The 20,422-nt window shown below is 37.9% G+C and overlaps 1 protein-coding gene across 1 annotated transcript in view; it reads left to right on the top strand.

Moving 5' to 3' along the window:
* The window catches only part of abcb6b (ATP-binding cassette, sub-family B (MDR/TAP), member 6b), a 33,424-nt gene that overhangs the window by 10,087 nt on the left and 2,915 nt on the right, over nt 1-20,422 (top strand). The window contains exons 12-17 of the mRNA XM_056755799.1: nt 139-196; nt 281-385; nt 13,448-13,622; nt 15,712-15,824; nt 15,907-16,001; nt 19,306-19,374. Of these exons, the coding sequence (XP_056611777.1) occupies nt 139-196; nt 281-385; nt 13,448-13,622; nt 15,712-15,824; nt 15,907-16,001; nt 19,306-19,374 (615 nt within the window). The remainder of the gene's footprint in view (nt 1-138; nt 197-280; nt 386-13,447; nt 13,623-15,711; nt 15,825-15,906; nt 16,002-19,305; nt 19,375-20,422) is intronic.

The following is a 20,422-nucleotide window of genomic DNA, read 5'->3' as shown; positions in this document are numbered from 1 at the left end:
TGGATTGTACTGTTGTGTAGGAAATACTGGAATATACTGTATTAAGCCGTATCTGGGAATGAACATTTAATGTCAAACATGTTTTTCATAACATTGATCTTTGTATATATTTAAAATGTGTTTAATTTGTGTCTATAGAAAGGATATTCTCAGTGATGTGTCCTTTTCAGTGATGCCCGGGCAGACGGTAGCACTGGTAGGATGAGAAAATAAAGTAATAAAACAGTGAAAGTTCTGTAATAAAGTCTTTAAATGAGCTGTTAAATGCATTGTTTCACAGGTTGGCCCGTCCGGATCAGGAAAAAGTACCATCACCCGTCTACTTTTCCGGTTTTATGACATACAGAGTGGATGCATACTCATTGACGGACAGGACATCTCGAAGGTGAGGAAACAGATGTGCTTATATTTTGTGTATGGACAGTAAGTGTCCTCTTTTCTCAGTCTGTAAGGAACTTATTTAAAGGTTGAGTAACAGGTCTGTTGTAAACATCATCTCAACCGATGGTGCAAATTATTTTTCGAACAACAGGAGTTTTTAAAGAAGAAATATTGTTTATTGCACATTGCCAGGGTTGTAACTAGTAGAACAAAATTACCAATCCGCATTATGTAGCCAATCAGCAATCCGCTTGTTGTGCCTGACATCACATACAAAGGAGCGAAGGCTTGTACCAGCAAACTATATTCCATGTCTACTAGGTCTGTCAAAAGATTAATCACGATTAATCGCATTTAGAATAAAAGTTTTTGTTAACATAAAGCAGAGTCTCAAATTAATATTTTATGACAAGTGACAAATGATTGTTTATATATACTAATAAACTTTTATTCCGGATGCGATTAATCGCGATTAATCGTTGAATGCCCTACCCACGACCGGTGCGATGCGACATGACAACCAATTTAACCAACCAATTGAATCGGTTTTTCGTGTTACGTTATGTTGAATCCATTGTGGACAAAATCTAAGAATGTAATGGGTTTTAATGGGTGTCATTGACTGTTGGGTCGTGCCACATCTGGAGTAGTTTCGCGTAGGTCTGGAGGCTTAACCACTGTCTTCAGGGTTTTTCCTGGTTCAACATGAGGCGGAGGTGGAGCCATCCTGATCTTGTACACACACACACACGTAGGCCTACCGTAACCTTTAAGTGGCTTAACCAAAATGACTTTGAGTTTGACATATTAAAAGTTCTTATGAAGTAGGATAAAAAAGACAATTATTATGTTGTATAAAACATTACTTTTATTCAACCAAATATATATTCTTTTTTTATCGAATAATGCTTTTTTATCATTTTCTACTAACTTTTCAGCCCACAATAGGCAACTAAATCAACCAGTCTTACTTAATGAGCAAAGCTCATCACATCTTGCATTCTCTGTCGTTCACTTTGAATAATTCAATGATTCATTAGTGACTGTCGTTCTGAATACAATGTACGTTCATACTGGCGAACTCGCTGTGTACATTATACGCTGATTCAACGGTCCAACTGCACATCTAAAGATATTAAAATTATGTTTTTCATGTTAATTTATGAAAATAACGAAATTAAACGTACTTTGATGCAAAACAAACATCCGTGAAATACAGTCTGGCTCTTGTACTGCACATTTTTTAGCGGCTCAGTGTGCTGATAACAAAACAGCGCCTCCATTGTTGTGTAATGTCACAACTGCAGTTACAAATGACAGTCTGTCAAATGCACGCAGCATTTCTTGTGAAGACTCCCCACATCATTTTTGGCAAGAGCCTGAGGCGGCACGACATTTGACGGAGGCGGCCGCCTCCAATTTCTCTATGAAAGGAAAAACCCTGGTCTTTGGCCAAGGACCTCGCAAGAGGCCAAATGACTGACAGGTAAAGCAGCCAATCACGTTTCATGGCGTGCGCCATGTTTAGCAGCATGGAAATGTCCCCGCAGTAACAGACCGATGTAAATTCACAAACGTGTCAAAAGTACGTTTTAACAGAGTTTCTCAGAAATCGCTCACTGCACCTTTAAGAAAGTTAATTGATTTAAATGGTACTATTATGTTTGTATTTCAATGGATGATGATCATTTTCAAGGCAGCGAGGAAAGAGTCTCAAGTATATCTGGCTGAAGCGGATGAAGAACGTGCATAAAAGTGTAAAGAATTAATTCCTTAACTGCAGGCTTGCGGACGATACTGTTACAAATACTGAGCGATTGTACAGAAGGGTCTGTAACAATAGGCCGTTTGAAGTGCTGTTCTACCAGACCGTGTAGGTTTTCACAGTACAGTATAATTACACTAGTTATGTAAGTCGTAACCTTAGATCGTGTAACCTCAACACGCATGACAAGATTCTGGGAATATGATTTTGTGTTCGCTCTTATTTCCAAGTAAACCTGCGGCCTGTAAATTAATCATAGTGAGAGAGACCTAAATAATAAATATGGAACTTAGAGGCTGCTCTTTCTCCAGTGTCCTGAGAGAAACAGTGTCCTCCAGCAAACCTCTGTTATTGCTGCCAACTTTTATCATGGAAGACTGGATTGATACCAGACAGAAGCTTATCTTGACCTTGTTTCTCACGTGGTCAGGTGAGATAGAATTACACTTCTCGGATGCGTTTTCTTGCAGTTGGATATTGAGCGGAGGTTTAGAATTGTTTTAACCAGGTTAGCTTAAGGGATAGTTCACGCAAAAGAAATGCAAATTCTTCCAACATTTACTCACCCTCATGTGGTTCCAAACTTGTATGACTCTCTTTTTTCTGCAGAACACAAAAGAGATTTTGAAAAACATTGATTTTCATTGTATGGACATGCAACAACGGAGACATTTCTCAAAATATCTTCAGTTATTTCCTTTACCATGTTAGCAGGACTCCCAAAAACTTATTTTCTAAAGCATAGCACATAGGAACTATTGTTTATAACAGCATTTTAGACATTATATTCCTTGTGATATGACCCCTTTTAAGGAATAGTTCACCCAAAAATGTCATGAACTGCTCAACCCTGAGTTGTTCCGAACCTGTATATTTTTTTTGTTCTGTTAAACACAAAGAAAGATTTGACAAAATGTTAGCACCTGAGATTTCTGGGGCACCATTAACTACCATAGTAGATCTTTTTTAATTGTAGTCAAAGGTGCCCCAGAACTGTTTTCCTAAAATTCTTCAAGATATATTTTTGTGTTCAACAGAATAACAAAAGAAATTCTACTATGGTAGTCAATGGTGCCCCAGAAATCTCAGTTGCTAACATTCTTCCAAATATCTTGAAAGAAATGTAGAGAGGTTTGGAACAACATCAGGATGAATAATTTGTGACAGAATGTCCATCTTTGGGTGAACTATCCCTTTAATGGGAACAGCATATGTTTTGGCGGGTTATTAGTCGAGTTGTTTAAAGCAGATTTGGAGATTGTTTAGGTGGAGGATATGCTGGCAGAAGCAAGGAGATATGAACGAGATCTTTCCACCTCTCCTACACACACATTCTCACAGGCTCTCCGGTATCATGTCCAGTCCATGAGGACCAAAATCCAGCGTTAAACAACCGCTTTCACGCTTCAGACGATGACCGCACATTCCTGCTGAGTGAATGTGTTGAGGGCACAGCAGGAAACATGAGTTAGATGGTGGGGATTGAAGGCTTTCTCACAGAACGGGCATGAGGATAGATTTACTTTTATAGAGCAGCTGTCATCAGTCGAGTTTCTTTTCCCTCACACTTGCGTCCAGATCAAGCTCATTATACTCACGGTAACATTAGCATTTGGACAGCAAAAACATCTGCTGGGACGGAAAAACACCTATCGTCATGAAATGAAGTATGATGCATGAAATTACATAACCATGGATAAGAAAAGACTTTTTGGATGCACTCTCTGGCTTTTAAAAAGCTGCAAAATGAGAAATATGGGTTTTATTTGTGTGCAGGTGATTTTTAAACTACGCTTAGATCGTGATGGTTATTCCAACCCAAAATCAAAACTGGTTACTAAGGTAGTTAAAAGGATAGTTCATCCAAAAACACAAATTTTGTCATAATTTGTTCCCCCTCATGTCATTCAAAACCTCTATATCACTTTCTTCTTCAGGACACAAAAGGCATTTGGAGAAAAGTCAAAAGTTTGTCCAAACAATGGAAGTCAATGAGGTGTAATGTTCTTTTGTTCCCAAAGTACTTCAAAATATGTGTTTTTATGTGTGTAATTTTTATCTCACCCTCTCCAAATACATAACTTTGTAATATCAACCGAGCGTTTGCAGCGTACGTCAGTCATATATAATAGACCCACATATAAGCTAGTGCTCTTTAAGCAGGACACATCTGTTGGTCATTTTTCAGGTAAGCCCTGCCACGGAAATAATAGATCAACTTTTGAATCCCTAGGCCTTTGATGGTGCGCACACCTGGAGGCTATTTTCATTCTGGTGGTGGTCGGTGATTCTACCTTCCCTGCTCAGTATTGACGCCCTCGTGTCTGCCTGCACATGTGACAGGACGCCGGTCCGTCGGATGTAGGGGGAAAATGTGAGTCAAGAAATATCTGAGCATTTTCTCATCCGAATGAGAAATGTTGTCACTGATAGAAGGGCATTCCGGCTCTCTTAGTTTGCAGAACCTCGTAAAAACGAACAAGAGGCTTCAGCGCAGTCAATATGGAGTGCAGAAATATCACGGTTTGGTGAAAGACGGAGGGCGGAAATTATTCTAGTACATTAACAAGTAGTAATATAAAAGCATTGTGAAATATCAAACAGTTTAGAATAAAAACAACTTTGTTGTGGGTTGTTTCGTTTTTCTTAAAGCAGTTATAAGGGGCTTTTGATGGAGGAATATTAAAGTTGTTTGCAGCATATTTTGGCGCAGACAGACATGTTTTCAGTCATGTTTTCTTCCATACGGGACTGCTCTTCCTCAGTGCAAACAATGTTCTTAGGAACACTCATTTTAAAAGGCTTTTAAGTGCGGTTTGCATAGAAAAAAGGGGAAAAAGGTTCTTCAGATTTTAAACAATAGGAAAGAGACAATTAAAGAACCTTTGACTGAATGGTTCTTTGCGGAGCCAAAAATGGCTCTTCTATGGCATCTCTGTGAAGAACTATTTAAGCACCTTTATTTTTAAAAGTATGCAGTTTAAAGAGTTTTCGGAGGTTATTTAGATTTAGTGAGAGTTTATGCTGAACAGTACATGCTAAGGGCGGATCAGCATTTTGACAGTCATAGAAACCATTAAATTCACAAGGTTTTACAAGTTTTAAAGTAGATATATATTTATCACTTTACACTATTAAAACTGTTGTGTTAAAAACAACACAATCTGTTCCCATCTGAACACATATCAGTATCTAGTTAAAGGGATAGTTCACCCAAAAATGAAAATTCTGTCATCGTACCCCAGAAATGTCAGTTGCTAACATTCTTCAAAATATCTTTCTGAATATCTGAACAAAGACATTTATACAAGTCTGGAACAATTTGAGGGTGAGTAATTCATGGCAGAATTTACATTTCTGGGCGCACTATTCCTTTATGGACAACACATTTTGTCACTTTTAACTCAACCTTGAGTTGACCCTTATTTTTTTAAAACAAAATTACTCGTATTGTGTTGAAAAAACAATGTGTCAAAGTCACATTGAAATTAAAAATGACTATTCAAATTATTTCACACAGTATTTATTATAAATGTTGTATCCGTGCACATACATCACTATTTTTTATATTAATTTGCACTTGTAATCTAGTTCCCTGCAACAAAGTGGCATTCAAATCTGCATTCATTTAGTTGGCAACGCCCAATTTACAACAATCCAATCAATTAAGGAAAGGCAAAATTAAGTCCCGCCCTACATTTACCACACGTTTTCGAAGCTGTTTTATTTAGATATTCATCATGATCCTGACAAGAAGACAATCGCAACTTCCGTTTCATGGTGACGCATCCTTTTTAATAGTGTAAAATGTTACAATGTTCATTGCTACATTGTAATATGATAATTGTTCAGCAAAATGTTTTTAAATGATCTTATTAGTAACCCTTTTTACAAATTGTTCGGAGTCAAATTATTTTTTGAAAATCATGATCCATAAATTGCGTATTACAGTGAAAGTCATGAAAGTTAAATGGACAGTTCGGCCAAATTTTTTAATTCTGTCATCATTTACTTATCCTCGAGTTGTTGCATCTGTATAAATTTCTCTGTTTCGATGAACAGAGAGAAATATATTTGGAAGAATGGGTCTAACCAAACAGTTCTTGGCCACCATTGATTGCAAATGAATAGTTATGCCTCAAGTTTGGCCTGCAGCATGTCTTGATCACATTCCCTTTCTCTGGCTAAAAACAATAAAAAAGCTTACTAAAACCTTCAAACCATTTGATGAAACCACTTCTTTCAGTGCTAAATATATTTAGTCACGTTACACAAACATGGTTATTGATGGCATGTCAGTTTATAGCACTCTCAGCTGTAATGTCATCCATCTCTTTTACTGCTGGAGCAATAACACTTTGAAGCTCCTTCACGCTGAGACCCAGCGGTGCATCTGTCTTATTCCGCTATATGGAACACTTCATGAAACATAAAAGATTATCGATTGCGGTCGATTAAGAGAAGGCAAGTGGTCGCCCGAGACGCGATCCATTTTCAGTGGTCTAACCCTTTGATTCATCTTACTGACCGTGGCATTCGTCTTATGTTTCATTCTTGTTATTACGTTGGTTATGTAAAGAGGAGACGGAAACAATGGCAGGAATGGAGACGGACCGAGACAGACCCCTTGAACCTCTCCGTTTCTGGGGCGCTGGACTTCATTGATGTTACGTCTGATTTAGTAGAGTACTGAAGAGAAGAGACTGGAGTCTATAACAAGCCTGTGAAGTGTTAAGCAGAGCAGCATGTGGAGGTTCCTGTAAACAAGATGGTTTGCATACATTTGGTCCAGGTTAGACGCACATGGGCTGTACCCTCCCAGCCTTTCTGTGCCTTTCAAGTAAACTGTTTCAGCCCAGATCTCGGCGCACATCTGGTCGGATATGCAGAACAATGCCTGCGCTGGGATCTCGAGGAGTGGGTTTAATTTGAGCACATTTCATGTTTTGCATATCGCCGGTCCGCTCGCGGTTTCCTCATTTCCAAGTATTTGATATGGCCATTTTCTGGAGGTGTGGTGAAGTGTGCACATGTGAATGTGCGCAGATAGTCGTATTAAACACATGATCCGTTTTTTCTGTCTCACAAACAAGAACAGACAAGTTGTTGATTGAGACAATGATGTTCGTGGAGATGCTCGCCGTTTTAAGATAAAGCCCAGCTATTTCACAATCAATAGGGCTTTGTCTTAGGAAGTTAGTGAAAGTTGTGTAACTGCATTTGAAGTGCATGTTAGTAGTTGAATAAATACCATAATTGACATGCACTTGAGCCATTTAAAGGGATACTTCACCCAAGAATTATTTACTTAACCTCAGATTGTTCCAGGCCTGTATACATTTCTTTGTTCTGCTAAACACAAAGGAAGATATTTGGAAGAGTGTCAATAACCAAACAGATCCCATCCCCTATTTACTGCAAAAATAAACACTTTGGGAGTCAATGGATGCTGAGATCTGTCTGGTCACTGACATTCTTCCAAATATCTTCCTCTGTGTAAGCACAATTTTTTACTCAAAAATTGTACTTTGTATATATTTGTGCAAATTGTTACGAAGATTTTATTAAGTATATTCTACAAGTAATTTTTTGCACAGAGGCGGGTCCAATCAGACTGCCCATACCTGTCAAAACCCTGGCGGAGTGAATCGAGCACAGAAATACTACGTCATATGTTCAACTCGTTTTTTGACAAGTTGACCATGTTAAGCTTGAGAAGCCAGTACGTTTAACAGTGTAAAGAAGTCAGAATGCATGACATGGCACTCCACTTTAAAGATGAACATTGTGTTAACACCATAAACATAACGAAGAAGTAAATCTTGTAAATTTCCATATGTTGCACTGAATACTGTGTTTTGCTTGAGTAGAAAATGTTTCACTTAAAGGTTTGTGTATGTCCCCCATCGTTGAAATCAGGAAACGCAATTCCACGCATTACTTAAGTGAAGCCAAGGACACCTGGTTCCTGGTAAGTCGTAAGGATCACCATTAAGTCCAACTGCTTTTAATTTGATAAAATAGTTGTGTGTTTAAGTCCCGTTTCCTTATTTCTTCTATTAAAAGCAGCCATTTTGTTTTGCCACTCAATGGGCGTGTCCCTGAGTGTTCACATGAGAAAGTGACATCAATTCATACCTTCTATAAATAAATAAAAATCAAACATAAAAATGGATCAATGTTTATGTGTAGTTTATAGGGGCCATGCAACGGTGTTATATGCATTCTGACATGCTGTCTAACAAGACAGCACAGCACGTCTTTTCATGCTTGACATGGTCAACTTGTAAAAAAAAACGAGTTGGACGTATCACCCCCCCAGCGTTCATATAGCTTTCGGAAAGTTTTTTTCTTAGTCCCTTATTGGACAATTCTGCTGGAAAAGCACACCCACAGCAAGGCGAAAGAAATAGCCCGCAACTTGCATAATGTAATCAATATGAACTTATAGTGAATCAATAGTTAAGCAGGGATAATGTATTGCTATGATGTATTGTGTGCTCGTGATTTAGTTCCTCCCTCCACACCCCCCCAGGAAATAATCATACGGCTGTATCTATCTTCTATAAATGTGATCAAACTAAATTATTTTTCAAAGATTCGAATTATGCAATACAAATCTATATGTACTCAAGATTAATATGAGATTGGCAACAACTGCGTGTGTTTAATTTAATATATACATTTATAATTAATAAGCTTTAATTTAATATATAAATTAAATATTACATGTACGATTTAACACTGAATGCATGCATGTATGTGTTTATAAATGCTAAATAAAAATGCACAGTACACAGATGTATATTCCTAAACATGAAATGTTATGCTGGATGCGATAAATCACAAATGAATTGTTGAATCGTGATATTTGTAGTAAAACTATGGTTCTAAATTCACCAAAAAACACTTTTATTGTAACAAGCGGGATTGCTTGAATTATTCCGGTCGATGTGATGGGCATCCATCCCCTAATCTAACAAGTTCTCTAAACGTTTCTTTTCACTTATTTTCTTTTTGTTACAGTCGAATTGTCCATAAACTTAAATGGCATTAGCGTGGTAACTTCTGTTCAAGTCTTTTTGTTCCGAGTCCAAAGTTACTGTTGCAAATAGGAGCGGAAACCAAAGCAAGTGAAAGTGCCGTCTCTCAGGATAAAAGTTGTATTGTGAGGGGACAGATGCTGAACTCCCATAAAGACCTGAGAAGCCATTTGTGTTTCACATGGCTGCAGTAAGCCCCCTCTCACCCTTCCCAGTCTGATGTTAATTGGTTCATAAATTAAGGACATTGACTTTTTTGAGAGCCAAATGAATGGGGAGAAAGAATGGAAAGGCAGCGAATTAACCATACTAAAAAAACAGGCGAAAAATAAACAAAAGGAAAAAACAAAAAAGAAAACTTCAAAGAGGGATCTAATTCATCAGGCGTTTGAAGTGAAAAGACGGAGGCTGGTTCCACTCGCCACATGGATTAATAGTCGACTGAACAGCCAGACCAAGACACTCTTTGCGCTCTCGCTCTCTCTCTCTCTCTCTCTCGCCCTGTCATTATGTGCGCTCAGAATCGGAGGCTTTTCTTTAATGGGATCTTAGGCAAATTTTGAGGTTCTCTTGTTGTGGAGAAAATTACAATTAGTTTATTTTACAGAAGTTGAGGTTATGCTCTGTTTTTATAGTGGTTTTCTTGCATTGGTTGAAGAAAGTTGTTTTGTCTGTTTTCCTGAGTAAAGTGTAGGACCATTGACTCCGCCAGAGAGCTTTTATTTTGTTTAGTGCGTGATTTCTTTTAACATACATTCTTGTGTCTCTTTAGGTATGATATTTAAGAATATGTAAGCCATTTGTATGTGGTTTATCTTATCAAGAGTTAACCCTGCAATGAAAACTTCCATTCGCAACTTGACTCCACCAATGGGACGAGTTGGGGGGTGGCCAACATCAATTTAACCTACTGTTCCAAAATCATATGATTATTGGACAGAAATTAATAATGAAGCCCCACCCATAGACCTGTGGTCACTGACGCGAAAGCATGCCAAAACATATGCATAAGATCAGATGATTTCATTTAAATTTGCCATCTCTTAAACTAGTTTTGAATTGCTATGAAATGGTTTTGGTACCCAAGATTGCATCCCTTAGATTCAACAGATTTGTGCGTAATTTGAGGTAACAGGCCGGTTATTGAGCTGGTGAAACCTGTGCAGTGACCTCATTTATACAAGATCAAATCTATACAGATAATCTGCTGTAATTGAATATTGATTTGTTGAGACTTTAGATAAGACATGGCTTGATGTTCCTGCTATAATAACATTGTGATCAAAGGTGTATTTCTTGGCTCTTACATGCATCCTGATTTACCTGTTACTAACATCTTTTTCTTGCGGTTTTGCTTTAAAAAGTTCACATTACCACATCTTGTAAATTACATTTCATGCAGTGTGTAATGTTGCCGTGTGTGAATGTAAGCAGTCTGCCAAGTTGTAAAGCCGAAGGTGAATGAATAACAAAGTTATTGGCTTGGAAAAAATTTGTCGACTCTAAATCATGCAAACGATTAGTGAACCGCCGCGGATTTACGTCAATATAGTCCCCGCCTACCTTTTGCTAGGACTGCCCGCGAAAACTTCATTGTTCTCCCCTAAATCCTCAGTCGTGGTAGACCAATCCCAGAAGACTAGACCATCTGACCAATCACATCAGAGTAGGCTGGCGGAAAGGAGGGGATTAGACGGATGATTCACAGAATGAATCATTTGAGAGTCCGTCAAGAAGTAAAGTGGGAATTACTGCCTATTATAATAATAATTATAATAATATAATATAATAATTATTTATACCTTTTATGCACGTAAACTTCTTGTTGGACACTCCATAAACCAAAATAATACTAGAATATTTACTCTATAAAAAGTAGTTCAGTCAAATATGAATATTCTGACGTAATTGACTCCCAGTAGGGCTAGGTAACGAACTCACTACTTTTACAGGTACGATAGTATAAATGTACTGCTTCGGTACCTGAGAACGCACCTGCGTGAGAGCAGGTACAGTATGTTAGAACAAGAGACGTTATACCTCAGGCAAGTGAACGCTAAAACGGCTAATAAAGTTGTCATAATTAACGTACAAAATGTAAATAAGCACTCAACTCGGCTATCATGTTTATATTACTTTACTCGTTCTTATTCTGAAAAATAAAGAAATGCTCCCCGCCAAGACGCCGCAGGCTGCATACACACAACACTGCGTTGAGTGACCAAGTTTACTTTTAGTTTGCTTTGTGTTTTCTGTCCTCCAATGAATCATATCATCTCGCAAAGTCCCAAAACAAATTTATTTATGACAGGTGCATTAGAGTAGTAAAAAAAACATGACAAAAAAAGTGAAGGAAAGAGGTGACTGAGGCTGTCAAGGTTTAGATGCAGTTGTGGACAGGGCAGAATGAGACTGATGTACAATTTACATGTATTTATTATATGATCAACTTCTTAAGATATATTTAACCCTTTCCATAAAAATGTATAATAAAAATAAATTCCAGGTTCCGTACCGGCTAAAGTGTGAACGGTACCCAACCCTAATTCCCAGGTATTTCACATACTAAACAAATGCACAAATTCTACCAATGCTCAAAGTATAAAAGCATCTGCCAAATGCATAAATATAAAAAAAATCTTTATGACTTTCTTGAAGAGCGGGACACAAAAATTAAATGCAGATGTTTTTTCTTTTTGTTATAGCTATAAAAATTGTTAAAGTGACTGTGATGTTCAGAATCCATATGAATTAGAATATGTATAAAATTGTCAAGTCCTTATTCCAAAGTACTCGTATCTCCTTTGCACTTCAGCACATTTGAAAACACAAAAATTGTTGATGTCTAAGCTTTCTTTTGAGACTAAACATGAATGTGTAAAATATTAGCATATGGCAGATTTAGTTTAGGTCTACACAAAGCAATCATGTGACTTTGGAAATTTGGAATATAGTGAAAAAGTGGACTACTTTAATTAAACTAAATCAATACTTTTACAACTTGATTTTGTGTTTCACAGAAATGATTTGTGCTGAACAACAAAATACAAAAAGAATGGGTAATTCGGGGGGGGGGGGGGGGGTTGTTCCTTTAAGAGCGCCTCAAATCTGAGTTTAGAGTTCAGCCTGTGGTCTCTGTTTTGGGAAGGGAAAGAGTGTATGTTGACCCCAAATAACTAGTCTGTGGATGAAGAGAGAGGATGTGTTTCTGGATGATGCTGATTTGGAGGATAAACTGTGTAGGCTAGTCAGACTGTCATTTTCAGAAACAAAGTATTTGTGGTGTAACAGAAATGATATGTAACGCAGTCAAATATGTCAAACCTAAATAACACAGAAACCTATAATATATAAGAAGATTTTGTGTTTTCTACATCTACTGTATATACAATCTGCTTTTGTGTTCTTTCTGCGATGTCAGCACTTTTGATGCACATTACAGTTGAAAATGTCAACATTGTCCTTTCCGAACATCTGTGATGTGCCACTGACGAAACTGACTTTTTAATGGTTCCCACAATTAATTGAGCATAATCGTTGTTATATTAATGTTCTAAAAGCAAACACAAAACTCTCAATGAGGTCAGAGAATCATCGTGAATCATACGTTAATTTTAAACGTATCCAAAGTGTTGCTCTGTGCTCCAGATATCTCTGCGCTGAATCTCTCTTTATTCAAGTAAGGTCTTGATATATGGTTTAAATTGCCCAGTTAAGCTCTTTCTCGAAACGTGTGCCCATTCTAGACCTACTTTGTCTTGTCTCTGCTCCTCTTTATGCTGTTTGAAAGCCTTGATGTCGGCTGGCACTGCCTCACAGAGTTTGCCAGGCTTTGGATCTCGGCAGGGGTCTATCTCCGCACCCCTCCCAACAACAGACAGCATGTGAAGATTGTCACCCTGCTTTATAATTGGGGTTTCAGATCTTCAGAGCTTGGGACCCCTTCATAGCCCATCAGCACCTGGTTCCTTTGCTTTCAAAGGCTATGTAGTCCTACAAACCCTCAGGTGGTGAAACACTTTAAAGTCTGAGGCCCACCTGTCCATGATTCACCTGTTGTTATGTAGACTACACGGTGCTAGATAGTCTTTGTATGTTCTCATTCGAAATTGCAAGGAAACCATGGACTGCATGGCACGGTTACCAAAAGCATTGGTTTTCTAGTCAAAATGATGGACTCTTAAGGCAAATGAAGATATTGTATGTTTCCTTCATTAAATGGCTTACATTAATCTCACGGTTATCTTTTAACATTCAGGTGAAACAGAACTCGCTCAGATCCTACATTGGCGTAGTTCCTCAGGACACCGTCCTTTTCAATGACAACATCCGTGAGAACATTCGTTATGGACGCATATCTGCAAGTGACCAGGAAGTAGAAGAGGCCGCAGTGGCTGCTGACATTCATGATAGGATATTGTCCCTTCCAGACGGTAGGAGAGTGTTGATGTATTATCCCTCCTTAGAATTTTGTTGTGTATCAGATATGCATGCATATTCCAATACTTAAACAATTACGGCATCATACCTAATAGGGTTGTCACGGTACAATAAACATATCTTACAGTACTTTACTAGCTGAAGTATCGCGGTACCAAGTAGTATTCCTCAAAAATCAACAAAATAAACATAATCTCCTAAATGCACAGATCTAAATGAAACCTTTTGTATTTACCAAAACAAATTGTAATATACTGAACAGTACAATATTTTGTAGTATATAGTAATTGAATCAATTGTAGTAAATACTGCAGTATGCTTTAAGATAAACTATGGTAAGAATTAAAAACACTAGTCCCTAGGAGAGACACGTGTGACTTTAAAACTGCACATCTCACACTACACGGAGAGACGCATCCACAGAGAGACACCTCTGACTTCATGCTGAGCTCATGCTGCACGGAGAGACGCATCTAAAATGTCATTTTAAAGGGAAGAAAGACGCACTTGATCTATAACTGTGCAGCTGGCAAGTGAGGTCACACACTTATCCATAATGAAATTCATTTATTATTATATTTTATCGATTAGTTGTTGCAGCCCTAGATGATAATATTCTGATGTCTCACTTGGACATCATGTTTGAGTTCAAGGTCAGTAATGATTGTTTGTCGTAAACTAATGTTGAAGAGACATGTTGAAAAACCATAGAGATACATAAAGCAATCACAAAAAGTGAGGCAAGCTGCAGATGGCAAGCCGAACAGGCTGGCGCCATCTTACTCGCTAGATAGATATTTGGAAGAATGTCCGCAACTGAGATTTCTGGGGCATCTTTGACTACCATTTGTCTTTCTACTATGGTAGTCAATAATGTCCCTGCAATATCAGCTGCTAACATATTTCAAAATGTCCTTCTTTGTATTGAACAGAACAAAGACATTTACAACTGGAAGTTGAGTAATTTATGACAGAATTTTCATTTTTGGGTTAACTATCCCTTTAGCTTACAATCGTCGTTCCAGCAGATGCCTGAGAAATGATATTTTAAACATATTTTATTTATTTTCTTCAAGTTTTCATATATTTACTCATTCGATCCTTTTTTGGTAAAAAAAATATTTTGTAATATCGGCTTTTCCATGCTATAAAAATATTGCAATGGTTTTAGATAGATAAAAAATCTGATAAACATTGACAGTCGATACATTGGTACATAAAAATTATCAGGTAGACTTATTTACCCAAGGGATTGTCCATCTAAAATTAAACATATTATCACCCCCAAGTTGTTCCACACCTGTATAAAATTTTTAGAACATTTGTAAGCGAACAGTTGTGGGGCATTATTGACCACCACAGGTTGAAAAAAACTACTGTAGTAGTCAATGGTGCCCCAGAAATGTTTGGTTTCCCACGTTCTTTTATGTTAACCAGGACAACGAAATTTTTACAGGTTTTGTAACAACTTGAGGGTAAGTAAATAATTGCAACATTTTTACTTTACGGTGTACCATCCCTTTAAGCAGTATCTCACAACAGAAAAATGTTCATACTTTAAAAAGAAGCAAGAAGGGCTTTGCCTGCATAATTTACTACGTAATCAAACTCCTAAAAAAGAGCTGTAAAATTCTTATGAAGCCGTGCCATGCGATAACAGACTGAGATCATAAATCTTTACCATAGCTTATTTACTTTTTATTTCGGTTATTAAAGCTCCAAAATGTTCCACCAGGTTAGGCGTCAGTTAAACAAACCAGAAAACACCAGACGGGTTCATTATCATCTAAAGTCCAATCATGACGAGTTAATGCTTATTGAACATGCGCACAAGGAATATGCGCAACAAAACTCACCATGATATCATAAGACACAAAATATTTATTATTTGTCATATGGACTACTTTTATGGAGTTAAATATATTGCGTAATATTTGCTGTTAGAACGCTTTACAAAAATCTTTATTGCTCCACAGAAAAATCAGACGTGAGTGCAATTAAATGTTGACAGATTTTCATTTTTGCATGAAACGTTCCTTCATGTCTGAGAAGAGACTGGCTGTTTCTTGTCATTATGAACAGGATATGACTCCGAGGTCGGTGAAAGGGGTCTGAAGTTGAGTGGTGGAGAGAAGCAGAGAGTCGCCATCGCTCGTACCATCCTGAAAAACCCACGTATCATTTTGCTTGATGAAGTGAGTAAAAGCTTTACTGAAGTTTTATGGTTAGGATGCGTGTGGGTTTCTATTCAGTCCTGTTTCTTGACTTTATGCACAGGCCACGTCTGCTTTAGACAGTCAAACGGAGCGCAACATTCAGTTGTCTCTTGCCAAAGTGTGTGCCAACCACACCACTCTCGTCGTGGCGCACAGGTAAGCCCGTTTCATGTACTAAACGAAGTGTCATCTTTATTCAAATAACGAAAAGCAGGCTTTAATAAAATGCTTTTATGTAGCCTGGTGTTTCATGCTTTCTAGCCCCTAAAATATGGACATGCGGCTATCCTTTTGTCAAAGGGTTGTCTCTCCAAATTCAAGGCTTTATCCCTGAGATAACATCGTGTATTGATAAAAGCTTTTGTTGGGCCATCTGGGGAAGATCTCGAGCATTAATTAAATTAATCTATTTGTCCTTAAGAATAACATTGTAGACCAAAGAAATGAAGGTTAATGAAGTATAATGACAACAATAGCAAGCATCCACCTCACTAATGCGATAAAGCTGCATGTGTTTGTGGAATACGACTATAAACTGTTTTTAATTGACTTCAAGCTTATATTACAATCTTTCTAAGTCACTCAAAATCATTTCTTGAAACAGTTAACATTGTTCTTGTAACAATAAATGCTCCACTCCAGTTTAGACAAACCTAAAACTTCCATGACAAAATCAAACACTTTGATCATGAACATAATTCTCTTTCTTTTATATCAAACTGGTTGATGGACAAAACCAGCAAACACAAAGACCAGTTTACAACACTATTTCAATCAAACTGGAATTAGAGTGTGTTTGTTTTAATGTCCGATTATTTACATTTACGTTTGTGTGTATATTTGCAGACACTGTGAAACATTGTCAACTATGTCAAAGCAATTTTGTAATGATTTTCTTCTCTGCCTCAGCATTTGAATGACTCTTTATGTACATGTCCTTGAAAAATTAAGAAACGATTTCAAATGTTATTACCAGTATTGTGGATTACAGTCTAGTGTCTGTTGAAATTCAACAGAATTAAACCTAAGGAGTGATGGGAAATGTGAAAGACTGACAGCATAACAAGACACGTGAAAACTGTGACAAAAATCCAGATTATATTAATTTTCTAATTGAAATGGAAAAATAAACTTGTTTTCTTTGCAGTATTTGAGGTTTATAAAAATAGAAAGCACCTTTTCTGTTAACTTGACATGTCTCTCCATTTCTTATATACTGCAAATAAGTAACATTTTGTTTGAAATTTGGGAGAAAAAAAATCTTGCAATTCACAGAATGAAACCAAAGGATAATTTTACCCTCACACAAAAAATTATTTTGAAATGGTCGTCGTCTTAATATTTTCCACATATTTTTTCCACATTTTAGACTTGTATTTGAATTGTCGTCGCTTTGTTTCATTTATTTGCATTTTCAGACTTTCTGTCTCTTACTACATTGATTCAGTAACGGAAAATGAAAATAAACGAATGACAGTTCATACACATTTAATTATTCTGTTTGCACTGACATTGTAAGAACCCAAATGCTGTTTTTTTACAGGATCTGTTTTACATTGTAGCCCACACACAGTACACGATGACTGTCCACTGTCTCCCCATCTGTCAACACACATGTGCCTGCTATTTTGTATTGCCATTTTACGAGACAGTCGCCTTTCTCCCCTGCCCTTCTGTCTATAGTTCCACCACTCCTGCTCTTACTAACCGTCTCTGGCCGCTCAGCATCTCCGTTTCCTACATTTGCTGTCCCGTGTGCTCCTCTCATGTTGTCCCCTCTGTGTCTCATTGCTCTCCTCTATGGAAAATTGTAAACACATCGGGATCATAGTCTGTGAGCTTTGATCCTGTCCAGCCTCTGAGACGGAGCCGTGCTTTGATCTGTTTTGGGGTGGTGGTTCTGGACTTAGCAATCACTAAAAAAAAGTCTCCGCTCTTTTGTTTGAAGATGAAGGGCAGCTGAGAAGATGACGCGCAGTAGGATTTGGGTGTGAATTAAAAAAGGCGTGTGTGTGCGTGGATATGGATTAGATTAAGGGGATCATGGTGCTGCTTTAAATTAAGGGATTGCATTTACAGTACACTTGCGGCCGAATTGTTCTGCATAGTGAAGAGGCTGCAAACATGATTTCGTTTTGAGCTTTCATGGCATCTGTCTGAGTCACAGCCCTAAACAAGTGTCTTAAATACTTTTTCCAAGAGCCGTTGAAAACAGTGTTATCATTTTGTATCATAATGTAATGCCGAAGTAACACGTGTCATGGAGTGACCAATAGTACACTGCACTGATGCCCATTCATTCATATGTCCCAAACGCATTTGCTTAACAGTTGGTGAAAAAACGGCATTCCGTTACTACTTCTGCATTGGACGTCTATGCAAGTGTCGTAACTCTGTTTTTAATGGGTCTTGGAAAAAGCTTTTATCTCCCAAATGAATTTGCTGTACATTTGGTGAAATGACGGCATGTTTATACATTTTAACGAGCTGGCAACATATCTTATATTTATATTACTCCACTGACAAAGTTATGGTTTAAATGTAGTCAACGTAGTATTCAGTTTACACAATGTGCTAATAAATTTCACAAATTTATGCAAATATAGTTGCCGTTGTCTGTCCCGCTAAAATCCATTCAAGTAGGTTGACAGCACGGATTTGTTTGGAACCATCGAGCGCTCCATGAACCATGTGACCACACGGCAGTGAGATTGAGTGTCGTAACTCTGTTTTTAAACGGCTCTGCTTTTTCCTATTTCAGCGTAATATGTAGAAACAAATACTGTAAATCATATGGGCCTTGATGTTCAGATGGTGGTGCCCCTCTCCCAAAATATCAACCAAGTAATTTGAACCAAATCAAGTACACATTTCATGCAAAACATATCAGGAGAAAGTTTATTTGGAGACTTTTATTTTGTTGTGATGAGCTACCCATATAGTGAGACTGGTAAGAGGTTTGCGTGAACAGATTGTGCATCCACAACCTTGACAACCAGTTGTTAAAGGGTTTGCTCACGCAAAAAATCTAAATTCTGTCATCATTTATCCACCCTCATTTACCTTTACATGAGAAGATATTTTGAGAAATGTCTCAAAAAGTGTTTTGATTTTGGTTCAAATCTTCAAAATATCTTCTTTTGTGTTCAAGGGTTAACCATTTATTTTAAAGTATTCATAAAATGACTGCCATTCTGAAACCTCCACATTTCTTGATTTTTATTTATTTACTATAAGTCATTATTATATGTTTGTCACTGGGTTTTGCAAATAAGTATCCAATTAAAAGCATTTCAAGTGCTTGTCAACTTTGACACAACAACATTTAATCATCCTAAAAAACATCGAATTTGGCGGGTTTTGGAAGGACAGCAACAGTGTATGTCCAACATAGCAACAATACAGTTTATAATCTTCAAAAAAAAACTTTTGGTGCGACCGCATTTGTTTGTGTTTTCAGATTGTCCACAATCATCAGCTCCGACCAGATCCTCGTTCTTCACGACGGCAGGATTGCAGAACAAGGCAGGTCAGTAGTGTGAATGCTTAAACCCCAGTGTATACAGCATGAAATCAAATGAAACACCCTTACGATCTTTTCCTCCTGTATTCGGTCGGATCATCCCCCTGTCACCCCCTCTATCCTAATTGACTGAAATTCCTTTGGTCAGCAGATAGTGAACCATTATACGACATGTTGGGGCAGACTGGGTCTTCTTCATCTTCTCAGGAAACATAAGAACTGTGTGTGTGTGTCTCAGAGGTGCGCTTGTTATCAGCAGATCAGTAGTCTTAACCCGAGGGCTGTCTGAGTGCATCTTAATTTTCCCAGAGACAGGATATAGTCTCTCAGTGTACGAGCCGTCCACACCCTGCCTGATCTCTGTGTCGTGTCTCGCTGCAGGCCCTCAGGTGGTACACACAGTTCCCCCTTTAAACCCGACACACACACACACGCAGTGTCCCGCTAATGGACTTCTCTATTCATCCTGACCGCTCAGCCTCGCCGTTAACCCCGTGCTCACTGTCCATCTCTTTCGCCCTTTGATATATGAGCTATGACCAACAGAGCATCCGCTACACACACTTAGACACACAGAGCCATCAGGTATGTAACTCCACACCTGGCACATTCAACCCTGACTGACACTGCGATGTAAACACAACCCATGCTGGGCTTTAACAGCGTATCGGAATACACATGTACACAGGAAGAGACGTGGTGGGAACGGGCATTCGGGGAGATGAGGGGTTAATGCTTTTAGAATAGAGGAATTAAGAGATACACCTTGTGCACTCGGCAGCCCGGTAAGATGCTTCCTAAAATATGACGTCTGAGGAATGTCTGGAAAACGGGTTACACAGAAAATGGAGGATTAGTGCGGGATGTTTTATTCATTTATGCCTTTTAAAGGTGAGACTTTTGTTGGATAAGGTTTGGAGAATGCTTCAAAAGCTTCTTCTCTGCTGTCCAAGTTCTATTAAGAGTAAACGGGTGGTTGACTAGTTGTTCAGCAAATGGCTGGTTGTTAAGTGGAGTCTTTCTTTGAGTGTATATCGTTTTATATTAAATGTCC

Source organism: Triplophysa dalaica, chromosome 8 (genome assembly GCF_015846415.1).
Source record: "Triplophysa dalaica isolate WHDGS20190420 chromosome 8, ASM1584641v1, whole genome shotgun sequence".
Taxonomy (NCBI): Eukaryota; Metazoa; Chordata; class Actinopteri; order Cypriniformes; family Nemacheilidae; genus Triplophysa; species Triplophysa dalaica.
Note: the sequence above shows the minus strand (reverse complement) of the source record. Positions and strands in the feature narration are given on the sequence as shown.